Source organism: Tenrec ecaudatus, chromosome 3, assembly GCF_050624435.1.
Source record: "Tenrec ecaudatus isolate mTenEca1 chromosome 3, mTenEca1.hap1, whole genome shotgun sequence".
Lineage (NCBI taxonomy): Eukaryota > Metazoa > Chordata > Mammalia > Afrosoricida > Tenrecidae > Tenrec > Tenrec ecaudatus.
In genome coordinates this window covers 148,525,444-148,539,530 of record NC_134532.1, presented here as the reverse complement: position 1 = coordinate 148,539,530, position 14,087 = coordinate 148,525,444, and the positions used below count along the sequence as shown (strand labels likewise).

The following is a 14,087-nucleotide window of genomic DNA, read 5'->3' as shown; positions in this document are numbered from 1 at the left end:
GGATGGATGGATGGATGGATTGTGATAAGAGCTATACAAGCCCCCAAAATGATATTTAAAATATATATCAGTTCTGAATACCCTTTATTATGATTTTCCCTATTTTCTATGAAAAAGGATAATATGATAAAATGAAGAAACTTAATATTACTCAACTTCCATATGTAAGGTCAAATAGTAAATTCCCTTGTTGCAATAACATTAACTATTATAAAACACACAATGTTTTATAGGAAGTATAAAGCGCACTATTTTCTGCATGACCACTAGAAACAGTAAATGGACTATATTTTCACTGAAACAAAGGTGGGACAAGAAGAGAGACTTTGCTCCAATTGAACAGAACAAGGGCTCCTGCCTGGTTTCAGATCTGGAGGCTGTGGGTCAGAGTTCTATCCTTCCACCAGAATTATTCCATCTGTGTGCTGAGCGTTTAACCTGAGGCACTGGGCTGTATGACGTTCAATGTGACTCCAGTCATGACTTTAGGAAGACGCATTAGCAACCTGCAATATGCAGGTGACACAACCTTCCCTGCTGAGCACTAAGAAAATGTGAAGCCTTGACTGATGAAGGTCAAGGTCTACAGTATGATCTGAGATGAATTACACCGCAACATAAACGAAACAAAGCACCTCCCATCTAGACCACTACGAGATGTCATGAAAAATGGAGAAAGAGATTAGTTGTCAAGGATTGCATTTTACTCGGTTCCGCAGTCATGGAAGGAGCAGCCAGGCAATCAGCTGAGCTGTTGGATCGGGCAGATCTGCTGCACACCACCTAATGCCGAGACGTCCCTTTGAGGACTAAGATGTGCCTGACCCAAGCCACGGTGTTTTCAGTCCCCTCCTACGTATTGGAAAGCTGGACCACGGATAAGGAAAACCAAAGCAGAACCGATGCCTTGAACGCAAGCTGTCGGTGAAGAGTATTGGATACAGCATGGCTGCCAGACGGACAAATCGGTCTCAGAAGTGCAGCCTGAGTCCTCCTTAAACGTGAAGTTAGAAAGAGCTCACCGCGTGTCCTCTGACATGCAATCAGGAAAGACCGGTCCCGAGAGAAGGATTTCACACTTGGGAAAGCAGAAGGTTGGTGAAAAATCGGGGGATCTTCAAGGAGATCACCGCACACAGCAACTGCCACAATGGGCCTGATTGAGAGGGCGCAGGACTGGGTAGTGTTGCACACGGGTCTCTGTGAGTTGGAACCGGTTCAGGAGCACCTAACAACAACAACAACAAGATCACGCTCCCTCCACTTGGAACCAAAGGTTGCTGGGACAACTACGGGCCAGTGTCGTCAGCACTTTCGAGAGACGTTCGAAGTTGGTATTATTTTAATATAAAATCCTCAAATTTTCACATATTAGAAAATAATTTTTAAAAATTTAAAGAACACTGCAAGGCAAACAGAATGTTACCAAGCGTCTAGATGGAGTCTTTGGATTGTGGAAATGACAGCTGCTTAGACAGCTACCGAAAAGTTGATCATCTGAGCCCACCCAGAGCTGGCACCAGAGAAAGGCCTGGTGATCACTTGTGAAAACCCAGCATCGAAAACCCTCTGGAACACAGAGCTACACTGACACACGTGGGCCACCAGGAGCTGAACTGACTTAACATCAACTCTCTCTTACTTTTCACTCAGCCTAGAAATGCTATTTTGCCATCCCTACCTTGTGGACACCAGTCTCTGATGGATGTTAAAATATCACTGCAGATAGATGGAGAAAATCGTCATCAACAGGATTTCTATCTGAAAGAGGAATGTGTGGGGATGGAAGAAATCATCTCCTGGGCATTGGGCTTACTCAACTAAGAAATAGCCTGGCTTGCAGCAGGGAACCTTCACCACTACCAATGAGCACGCATCCGCTCCACCTCACGGCGGCCCCAGCTGTGCTCTAGAGGGCTGTTAAGGCCTGATGTTTCTGCCCTTTCTTCCAAGAGACCTCTGGTGGACTCAAACCATCAAGCTTCCCTAGTGGATCCCTACTAAGGATCGAGGCTGATGACTACTGGCAGGGGCTTTATTTTCCTGAAGGAGTTTGGAGTCCAATCTGACTTGCTCGAGGGAAATATAACAACAGGCCGGGATTCCCGCCTCCCTGCTTCTCCTTCATTGCACCATGTCCCCAGCAAAGGAGGAATGAATATAAATACCGTGTTGTTATGCCAGCAGCACTTGCTTTTTACGGTCTGTTTTCCCAGTGGCTCCCTCCTCCTGGGAGGTGGTTTTGTAAATATGTTCATTTATCTCACAGCAATGTTGTTGTTGTTGCTTTAACGGCATAGCAACCGCTCTTGCAAATACCAGGTTGAGGAGAAAACAGCTGGCAAACAAGCCTGAATGCACATGTTGTTTTGATAAAATTCCAATGATCTAACACTGTGACTTTGCAGGGAGGGGACTTACCTGCTCCAGCTGCCTCCAGCCCGGCTGTGCTCCCTCCCCATCACGGGCAGGGTTTTCTTGCGTGTGGCTAACATGTATCACAGCTGAAATTCTGAGCACTCGGTCTGAGGAACTCTACCTCCAACTAGAATCTCCACATAAAGTCAGCCTCCATTCAGAGCTTCCTGTGGACCAGCATGTCAACAAGCTGGGGCCTCCGACCCAGGGAAGAGCCGCCTGTCCCTGAAGGATGTGCCCGAGTGTGCCTCGGATGGAAACTGGGCTTCCAGGGTGGCATGAGTATGAGTCATGTCCCAACCAAGATGGTCAGAGGGTCAGAATCCAGTCCTATACACGATTCTAATCTGCGCTAGCACCCCTATCTCAATCATGGTCCCTTATGGGTTTCCTTAACCCCTCCTGCCACTGTGATGAACTGATCTGCCACCAATCATAATTTTATAACAATTTCCCTTGTTCTCCATCGTCTATTTAATTAGCCACGTGTCTGTGCATCCTTCAGACACCATTATGATTACATACTTATTAAGGTTCTCCCTCAGCTGGATGATTCATTTTTATCTTTGCTTTGTCTTTGACCTGCTTAAGACTTAATAAAGTAATCTCTATCGATATCTTTAAATGTGGGTCATTTATAGCCATCTTTTATACCCATCGGAAGCGTTTTCTTTCTGGCCCTTACCACACACAGTGATCTCCTCACTGTAGCAGGTTGAGACTCGGTTGATGTTTGGCAGCTGCATGAGGTGCTTCCTGGTTTCATGCAAGAGATTCAGGACATAGCGAGCATGGAGCTGCTACTGGGAAGAAAAGTATGGAAAAACAAAACAACACAGATCTGTGAGAGAAGATGGGCCCGTCTCTACCGCTAAATGTCCCCGGTCACCGAAGAAACCCCCAAGTAACCCTATGATGGTTGAATAACATGAGGAACATAATTAATGACATTTAACTGTACATGTAAAAAATATTAAAATGATAAATGTTTGGGGGTACCTATTTGTTTACCACCATAAAATAAAGTAAAATAAATATAAGTGCAGGGGTGGAGTCTAGCCTGTCAATCAGGTGGTGACCTGATGATGCGTCCTTGTAGGTGTGGCCTTCTCATGAGGATTCCGGGAACTTCCTCTCTTTCTCCCTGGAGGTGGTTCACATACTCTTCTTCTTTTCCTGTGAGGAGCCATACTCAGAGAGCTGGAGGAGCCACGTGAAGACTCATGCCAGCAGTAAGATGCTTCCACCACCACTGGACCCACGAGACGTTTCACCCACCCACTGGCCTGTGATCTTCCTGTATTCAGCATCATGGCATGTGTTATGTGAGACTAAAGAGGAATTTATGGACTAGTATCAGACATATGGGCTAATATCAGACTTATGTACTTGATCTGGACTGGGCTGGGATGTTTTCTCAATCTACAATTGCTCTTTGATATAAAGCTTTTTCATATATATATATATATATATATATATATATATATATATATATATATATATATATATATATATATATATATATATATATATATATATATATATATATATATATATATATATATATATATATATATATATATATATATTTGATTCTCTAGACAACTTGGCCTAACACACCTTTAAAATAATTTAAAGGGTTTTTTGTTTGTTTGTTTTGTTTTCTAAATAGTGACTCTAGTAAATTGTTCCTTGGACCCTTCATCACTGATTTTTTTTTTCCTTTTATGTCTTCTTATTTCAGTTTTTCATTCTCCCCACTTGTCCCTCCCCCAAGTGCTGAACTAAATTTCCCTTTCCCATCTACACTACAAAACTTGCCTTGCCTTAGCTTGGTAGAAACACATGATTGTCTCGGCAAAGTACCTAATAAGTCCCTGGTGGTCCAGACATTACTGGGACACATCATCAGAGTTCTTCCTGTAGTTAGTTATCTTCATCTTCAGGTGCCTATGAGGAAGGCTCTGCATAGAGCCAGAATGTCACTCCTCTGCCCCATGTCTGCCTGGGCTGGCAAGGCATCTTTCAGTCTATCATCATCTTTCTCCGGACTGGCCCTCTGTCAACTACCAGCTTAACCAACAGCCAGAACCAGTCTTTCAAAAAGCAAACTAGATTGAGGCATTCCTGTGCTCAATGCCCAACATCTTCCCATCTCTTTCAGAAGAGTGAGTCCATCTCCCCTCCCGTCCTTGCCTCCATTCTCTCAGATCTCCCTGTCCAGCGACACTGGCCCTCCTGGTGTCCTAGGGAGCCCATGCCCACGCAAACTCCTGCCTCGGAGCCTTTGTGTTAGCTCCCCTTCCCTCGGGTGCCCACAGGGCCCATTCCCTTCTTGAGGCTTCGGGCTTGACTCAGGAATGACCTTCTCAGGTATGGCTTCATGGGTCACTCTATAAAATTACCATCTTCTCCACTCATGACTTAGTTTATTCTTTTTCAGAAGTCTCATACACCGTTTAAGGAGCCCTGGTAGCATAGTAGTTATGCGCTGGTCTTCTATCCAAAAGGTCAGCAATTCAAAACCAACAGTGGCTCCAAAAGAGAGAATGAGGCTTTCTTACTGCCTTAAAGAATTAGTCTTGGGGGGCAGGGAGGGAGGGGTAAGATGAAGAGCTGAAACCAAGGACTCAAGTAGAAAGCAAATGTTTTTAGAATGATGAGGGCGACAAATATACAAATGTGCTTGACACAATGGATATATTATGAATTGTGATAAGAGTTGTACGAGCCTCCAATAAAATGATTTAAAAGAAAAAAAAAGAACTACAGTCTCAGAAACCCAAAGGGGCAGTTCTACCCTGTCCTTTAGGGTACTTATGAGTTGGCATCGACTCGATGGCAGTAAGTTTTGAATAATGCCATTTAACATAATACATGATTTCCTTGTTTTAATTAGCTATTTCTTGTCCATCTTCTACTAGAATGTCAGCCCCAGAAAGGCATTGGTTGTGCCTGTGTAGGTAATTATTATATCTGCAATGCTCAGACCAGTTGCCCCCTCATGTGATCTGTGAGATAAACCACAATGAAGGATCAGGAGAAGTGGAGCTGGTAGAGAGATGAAGTGCAGCTGGTGGAGGTGTGACGTGGAGCTGGTGGAGGTGTGACGTGGAGCTGGTGGAGGTGTGACGTGGAGCTGGTGGAGGTGTGACGTGGAGCTGGTGGAGGTGTGACGTGGAGCTGGTGGAGGTGTGACTTGGAGCTGGTGAAGGTGTGTATGAAGCTGGTGGAGGTGTGTATGGAGCTGGTGGAGGTGGACTTGGAGCTGGTGGAGGTGTGACATGGAGCTGGTGGAGGTGTGATGTGGAGCTGGTGGAGGTGTGACATGGAGCTGGTGGAGGTGGACATGGAGCTAGTGGGCATGGAGGTGTGACATGGTGCTGGTGGAGGTGTGACATGGAACTGGTGGAGGTGTGTATGGAGCTGGTGGAGGTGTGATGTGGAGCTGGTGGAGGTGTGACATGGAGCTGGTGGAGGTGGACTTGGAGCTGGTGGAGGTGTGACATGGAGCTGGTGGAGGTGGACATGGAGCTAGTGGGCATGGAGGTGTGACATGGTGCTGGTGGAGGTGTGACATGGAACTGGTGGAGGTGTGTATGGAGCTGGTGGAGGTGTGATGTAGAGCTGGTGGAGGTGTGACATGGAGCTGGTGGAGGTGGACTTGGAGCTGGTGGAGGTGTGACATGGAGCTGGTGGAGGTGTGATGTGGAGCTGGTGGAGGTGGACTTGGAGCTGGTGGAGGTGGACATGGAGCTGGTGGAGGTGGACATGGAGCTGGTGGACATGGAGGTGTGACATGGTGCTGGTGGAGGTGTGACGTAGAGCTGGTGGAGGTGGACATGGAGCTGGTGGAGGTGGACATGAAGCTGGTGGACATGGAGGTGTGACATGAAGCTGGTGGAGGTGGGTATGGAGCTGGTGGAGGTGGACTTGGAGCTGGAGGTGGACTTGGAGCTGGTGGAGGTGTGATGTAGAGCTGGTGGTGACCCCCATCCCAGGTTCCCCAGGTGAGCTTACTTGTTTCCGTCTGAAAGCTTCCACGAGGGCAGTTGCATGGTCCGGAACAAGCGGGAAGGAGAGATGTGGCCCCGAGTAACTGTCTGTTACCTCTATGCACTCAAAGTCCCCACATCTCTCCAGCGCAGGGTCCTCGGGGAATCTTTCTTCAGTGAACATGCGATCCAGGAAGTCCCCTACTCCGGATAGAAATGGTGGGAAAGCGTATGAGTCAGCGCTGCAGTGTTTAGTGGGCACTAAGGACCAGTAGTCCAGTGTACAGCAGTTGAAGAGGATCTCCCAGCATGGCGATAGGAAAGGCGAACAGAAGAGGGGAAATGCTGACAGTGAGGCTGGACAGGAAGAAAATAGATTGCTGTAGTGTCAGCAAAAACATTAGCTGGTTTCCTTTCTACTTGTGTTTGAAAAGATCAACTTTTGTCAGACTTAGAAAGCATAGTCCAGGTCTACAAGTAGCAAGAAAGGGGACAGGCACGCGATGAAGAAACAAGCCAACAGCAGCATCGGCACTTGTAGTGTGCGCAGTTGGTACCGCCAGCCTCTGCATGTCTAGCTTGACAGCTTCCCCCTAGAATGCGGGACCTGGATCCACCGAAGAGCAGGCATGGCAGGCGGGTGTGCTGTAGAATGACCAATCTTGCGCTCACTCGAGCAGTCTCCGCCCAATAACCCTCGCAGTTAAGATGTAAAGACTCCATTCCCATGGGCCTTCAAGGTAGGTGAATGACGTTCATCATCTGCACTCGCTCCTATTCGGATTCATTTGTGGGCTAAGTAAATGTGATGCACTGTGTCTCCCTCAGAGATATATTAAGAACCCTGGTGGCGCACTGGTTACACATTGGGCTGTTCACTGCAAGGTCAGTGGTTTGAAACCACCAGTCACCTGAGGGAGAAAGGTTCTGTAAGGAATTACAGCCTCGGAGACTCACAGGGGCAGCTCTTCCCCGCCCTATAGGGTCCCTATGAGCCACCATCGAGACAATGGCAGTGAGAAAAGGTATGTTGAAATCCTAACCCCTGATATCTGTGAATGTGGCCTTCTGTGGGTCGGGGTCTTTGAAGATGCCTACAAGAGGTCATACTGGAGTGATGGTGGTTGCTAGGGGCAGTGGAATTGATTCTTACACATAGCAACCCCGGGTGGCAGAGGGCAACAACCCCCACAGGGTTTTCCCAGATGAATTGTATTGGGAATGACGGCCATATCTTTCTCCATCTACCTGCTGAGTGATTGGAATTTCTCCAGGGCTCCTTCTACTGGGGGCAGTGTGGACCCTACTCTAACAGAAGCAGTGCTCTTTTTTAAAAATGGAGAAAAAACAAAACAGAGAGATGGACAGAGGATGGACCGCCATCTAAGACCCACCTACATAACAAGATAGCAGACACTGGGAGAGAGGAGAACACGGAGCTTCTCCCATGCCTTTCAGAAGGAACATGACCTGGCAGATTTGCTCATTGGGCCCTCCAGCCTTTTATAAACTTCTAACCTTGTAAATCACCCAGTCTGTGCAGTTTGATGACAGCGGCCTGAGGACACTAATAACCATCCCAAATGAAAACCTGTCTCAGTGGAAGAAACTGCCACACTTTTCTGCTGGGAACAACTGCGGAGCTCGAACCACAGACCTCCTCGGTTAGCAGCCCAGCAGGCTTAACCACCGTGTCCCCAGGGATGCCTGACCTTCCCTAAATCCCTTTCGCAGGTGCTCCCAATGTTTCCTGCACTGAGCAAACACTCCAATGCTTCTCTCCAAGACAACTCGAGTAAACATCCACGCTACCATTTGTGGATCAGCCTCTTCACTCTGTCTCTGAATGTACCTTCTTACTCCCAGTACACTTCTCACACCTATCTATGACCCCAAGACAAGAGGACGTCCCATTTGGCAGTTCATACTCACTCTCAGTGCGGCACCTGGGGGTGAAGTGGTCCACGAGGTAGCTGAAGAAATCATGGAGCTGAGGAAGAACCCAAGAAGACAGCTTTAGAGATGAGTGAAGGCCCAGGAGTGCTGGCACTTACTTCGAGCCCCCCTCTAAGAACAAGTAGGTCTTATGACATAGCCCAAATCGATGCTCACCCTCATGAAGCCATCACTGAAGATGTGAGTACTATAGGAACTGTGGTGCAGAAACTAGGAAAAAGTAGCATCTGAGGTCTGAAAGGCTTGACTTCAAACACTCTAAGTGAGGCATCAATGAAGTCTACCTGGAGGAAGCACACCAGCCTGTGTGATCCAAGGATTGTAAATAATAAAATGCAAATCTAAAGGATGGACTGGTATCAGAGCTTAAATTCTGAACACCCAGTTTGCAGAAGGCTCTGGATGACAGAGAAAGCCCAAAGTCCCGGCGGGGGTTAAGCCTGTGGTGGATCCCCTCTGACCGTAGTCTATGGAGGTGAATCACCTTGCTTTCTGACAGAGAGCATTGTACAGTCGATTATGGCAGAAATAGTCAAGTTAAAAAATCTTATCTTTTGACCCATTTTAAAGTTGTTTCTAGTTTTTAATATTTTCTGGTTTCCTTTCTATTGGATCTTTGCTGTGTTTTGTTTTGTCGTTGTTGTTGGTTTGGGTTTGTTTCCTGCTTGTTGTTTTAATTTATTGACTATGAAATCCAGGAGAGCTAAATCTACAGAGACAGTAACTGGATGGATCCTTACCCTGGCCATGGCCAGAGAGCCTGGGAGGAAATGGAGAGCTAACAGCGATGAATACAAGAAGAAACGGATTGTTGTGATGATGGCACATCTTGTCTTGAAGTGACTGAATGATTAAATTATGTGATATGTGAAGTCTATGTCAATAAGACTATTAGGGAGGGTGCGGGGTGGAAGACCTAGGAGTGGCCCACATCCATCAGCGTCACCAGCCTCATTTCTGAGCCCCTGGGCCGTACTGCCAGAGCCTGGAAAGCACAGCTGGAAACGTCTCCATCCCACAGCCCATCACACCTTGACCTGGTCTTGCTGTCCAGCATACTCGATGGACTGGAAGATGGTCCAGGTGCAGCGCCGCCTCATCTCCAGGCGGGCCATGTACCGCCGGTACCACCTCTGGATCAGCGCAGCTGCCTTGAAGGCTGTGACAGGCGTGAGGAAGAAGCAAAACTATGAGCTGAGCCACCCAAGACCTGCGGAGAAGCAGGGGCTGGTCCTCTCAACTGTGCATTTCGAAATAAAAGTCCAAGCGCACGCTGTGGGGACCACATGGGGCAAGAATTGTCGGCAGGAAGAATGTGCCTTATTGCTGCTCACAGCGCTGGGCCCCTACCTGTTCCCTACCTCACTTCACCCTTGCCTGGTGGTTCTACAGGCAAGTGTACATGGCTGGAGCTTGCCGGGGATCCTCACTTATACATCTGCATAGAGGAAAGCTTTTGAACGGATGTCAACTGGAGAGATTTAAGGATACAGCACTGTGAAGGACAGGATGTGCAGGGAGAGGGAGGCCATTGTGACAAAAGACTAGAGCCACGACACTTGGGGTCTGAGCCTCGAATAGCCCTGACTCCACAAGCGGTGACTTCCGGCCAAGTGGCAGTGTTTGACCTCAATGTCCTCATCTGGAAAAACCTCAGACTCACTGCCACAGAGCAGAACTGTTCCCGTGGGTTTCCAAGACTGTAACTCTTCACAGAAGTCGAAAGCCAAGTCTTTCTCCTGTGTGTGGGTGGGTGGGTTTGAACGGCTGGTCTTGTGGTGAGCAGCCCAACATGTAAGCACACCGCCCCCAGGGCCCATTCCTCCTTTGGAAAAGAAGCTACTAAATGACCGAAAAAAACAGAATAGCAAATACATAAATGAGTGTGCAATATCATGCCAGGTGCTTACTGGGTCCCATTCTTGTGGTCCCCAGGTTCTCTACTTTCCTAGTGGGCTTCAAAAACTCCCCCCCACAATGAGTCAATGCCCACTCAGTCCTGCTATGTACAACTGGACGCAACGTTGCTAGACCTTGCCGTCCTCACAGCAGAAGCTAGAGTTGAGCCTGTTGCTGCAGCCACTGTGCCAACCAGTCTCACTGAGGCTCCTCCTCTTTTCTCACAGGTTCTCCACCGACCATGATGTCCTTCTCCAGAAATCATCCCTCCTGATCCTATGTCCAAAGCAAGTGAGAGAGCCTCTCCAGCTGCACTTTTAAGGAGCATTCTCATGACAATATCTCCAAGACATATTTGTTCCTGTATCCTTCAGGATCAAGTGTAAGGTAATCTGCTTTGCAGCTCCCCGGGATTGTGCCAGCACCTGCCAGGGGGCAGCGCTGTCCGCTTTGAGACACACTGCGCTCGGTCATTATAAGCCAAGTGATCAACACGTGTCAAGAAAGGAAGATGCAGAGGCCTCCAGTGATCTAACCACAGACAATCTCAGACAACCACAGCTGCCACTCCGACAGCCAGGAGTCACCCAGCTGCTCCAAAATACAAGGCAGCTGGGATATTCCATGTAAACATCTCTCTCTCTCTCTCTCTCTCTCTCTCTCTCTCTCTCTCTCTCTCTCTCTCACACACACACACACACACACACACACCATTCCTAAGCTGATCTACAACCCTTGTGGTGACTGCTATAGAAGAAACACTGTATGAGTCCCTGATGTTACATGAGAGGGCATTTTGGTTGTAAGAAGTCCCTCCTGCTCAAATCATCTCATGCTGTCTGAGATATGAATTTCCCTTTAGTCCCTGTTTCCAAGGAAAGGCGGGGGCCCCAGCCAATGAAGGGACTGAGCTGCAGAAGAAGCCAGTGGAGAGTCGGGCCCAGGGCAACAAGCAGCCCCCTCAGCAGCAGACTTGCTTCTGCAGCACCTGGTGGTCACAGGGACACAAGAAGGCTTGGTGATTGTCAAGTTCCCTCCTGTCCTGAATAGCATTGTTCTCTGAATAACCAATTGCACCTAGGCAGGGGTCACCCAGTTCCTGGTAAGAATGCTCCTCTTATTAAAAAAAAAAAAATTTTTCCCCCACAGGTATAACACACTGACTGGAATTCTCTTTCATTGCCCTTTGACAAAGCTTAATCCATTCACTTGTACATCTATCCTTTGGGAAAACACTGACTCCTTGAGCTAATGTTAATTCTGTCGAGTATAGCTTACTAGTTGAACCCTGGTGGCATAGTGATTACATATTGGGCTGTAATCCTCAAGGTTGGCAGTTTGAAACCACCAGAGTTCTGCGGGAGAATGACAGGGCTCTCTACTCTCGCAAAGAGTTACAGTCTCAGTAACTCACAGGGGCAAATCTACCCTATCCTAAAGGGCCACGGTGAGTCAGTATTGACTCGATGGAAGTAAGCGTAGTTTACTAAGCCCGAAGATATTCAGCAAGAAGCCTGGATGTCATCCTGATGATGCATTGGGCCGCTAACCCTAAGACCAACAGTTTGAAACTACCAGCAGTTCCCTGGGAGAGAGATGGGGCTTTGTACTTCCATAAAGTGTGGCATGCCGTCTCAGTAACCCATCAGCAAGCCCCTGCTAGCCAATGTCGGCCTTGGACACCCATAGCTGGCCTGGGAGCTGGGGACACATACCGTTTTCGGCATTCTGAAAAGCAAAGGGATGTTGGGTGGAGGTGCCACTTCCCATAGCCCAACAGCACTCTCTCCAAATATCCACGGGAGGCCGGCTTGTTTGTAGACAAAGGAAATCTGGAAGAGGGAGATTCAAGCAGAGTATCAGGACACACTGATCAACTGATCTAGGAACTTTGTCTCCTCCCTTATTACACCAAAAACAGAAGGACAAGACATCATGGGAGAGCGTCCTCCCCACTTCCCCTTCAGTCTCAGGCACGAGGTGGCTAAAGGGTCCAGCAGTAACACTACGGTTCTCGCCACAGGCTGCATCTCCAACCCCTTCTCCATCCCCACCTAGTATAACACCTGGCCTTCTCCAGAGGGCTCACCGAAGCCTTGCCCTCGCTTCACCCTTCTGCTGGTGCCCATAGGACCCGGTAGCACTGCCCCTGTGAGTTCCTGAGACTGTAACTCTTCACGGGAGTGGAAAGCCCCGCCATTCTCCAGCAGAGCTGGGTGGGGGTGGGATGCGACGGCTCCTTTTAGACATTCTGATTGATTTCTGTTCCAGAAGTTTATTAATACGGGATTCCTTTGTTCGCTCTCTCTGGCTTTCTCACCCCGTCTCTTCCTCTCTCTAGCTCTCCCTTTCTTTCAGCTGGTCTCTCTTACTCGCTCTTCCAAGCTCCCCTCCCCCTGGCCCCGTGACTCTCATTCTGAACAGCGGGGGCAGGTCATTAACTCTTAACGGGAACCTGCTCTTGAAACCCACTGCTAGGTCAGCCTTCCTTTGATTCCCGTTAACAGCGGCCTCCTCCGAGAAGGCCCTCTGATTCTCACCCCCACCTCTCCCCTTCTTCAGCCCAGGCCCCCGCTCCTCTGAGCCCCTGTCTGTCTGTCCCATTCACAGCTGGATCCTGCAGTCCTGGATCAGCCTGTGCGCTCCTTGAGACCAGATTCTGAATCCTGTTCGTCATTTTCTCCGCAGGACTTAGCAAAGCGACGGCTCAGAGGAGGGGTCGGAGAAAGAGTACTAGAATAAACTTTATGCCACATGGATGTGTGCACAAAAAGATGACTCTTTCGCTGGACCGTCCTGGGGAAGCAATGCGAGAGGTACTGACTATGGCAAGACTGAATTCTAGTCCATTGTGTTTTCCCTCCTCCACTTCTACTCCACCCGACTCCTCTGTTCTTGAGGGTTATTGAATGAACTGTGCTTGTCTGAGGATTGTTACCCTTTTCCCTGTACATAAAAATAAAGGGTTCACTTTGCTTACAGGATCTTATTCTTTGTAAATAACCAAAGCGGTGGGTGGTGGGTGACCTTGTTCTCTTTGTGTGCGGGGGGGGGGGGGGGGGGGGGGAGCAAACAACACTCCCAGCTGTAAGCGATGTCGGGACGCAGGCCTGATTAGGGAGAGTTGGGCAGCCACCACACCAAACCAACCGGTCATTAGCGACTTTAGGGTTTGGGTTTAAGACGAGCTCAGCTCAGTTTCTCACCTTCTCGAGTACACGTCTCAGAGACTGGTTTCTCATTGATGTCTCTCAAGAATTACAAATAACATCTTCAAAGTGTTGAGTGTATTGTAGAGCCTCACTCCTATGTTCGTAGACTGAGTCTGACGCTCTGACTTATTTTGAAACGTCAACCACCGATAACACGTCCTTGGCTCAAATTTAAGAAGGCAAAAGAGGTGAGGAAGCCCTGGCAGCTGCTAAGTGAAGCGTCAGCTGGTGAACTGGTGCATATCTGACCATGTGTCATGGCAACAACGGCAGTATCAAGCATTATTTGTACAGAGCTAGTGGAGAAAGAAATGACACTGCTGTAGAGTGAGGGAGTGAAGAGAACCACCATTTAAACCATTTAAACAGTTGGGGAGCTAGAGCCAGGGACAGGGGTTGTCCCTCCCATGCCAGCACAGACCCCTAGAGGAGGCTGGGAAGGAAACCAGGCGAGCATGAAAGAAACTATGAAGACCCCTTCACTGAGCATGCTCCAATTCAAGTCCTGAGCCAGGTGGGAGGCACACCTGGGCCGGCCAAACTAGGGCCGGGCCCTTGACATCACCCAGGTGACTCCACAGAGCCAGTGGGCTCAACCAGTACCAGC

General features: G+C 48.4%; 1 protein-coding gene across 1 annotated transcript in view; it reads right to left on the bottom strand.

Annotated features, from left to right (window-relative positions):
- The window catches only part of PPEF2 (protein phosphatase with EF-hand domain 2), a 38,485-nt gene extending 26,447 nt beyond the window's left edge, over positions 1–12,038 (bottom strand). The window contains exons 1-5 of the mRNA XM_075543553.1: positions 11,984–12,038; positions 9,401–9,528; positions 8,346–8,403; positions 6,439–6,614; positions 3,104–3,218 (exon numbers count right to left, since the gene is read on the bottom strand). Of these exons, the coding sequence (XP_075399668.1) occupies positions 3,104–3,218; positions 6,439–6,614; positions 8,346–8,403; positions 9,401–9,528; positions 11,984–12,038 (532 nt within the window). The remainder of the gene's footprint in view (positions 1–3,103; positions 3,219–6,438; positions 6,615–8,345; positions 8,404–9,400; positions 9,529–11,983) is intronic.
- Between the last annotated feature and the right edge of the window lie 2,049 nt (positions 12,039–14,087).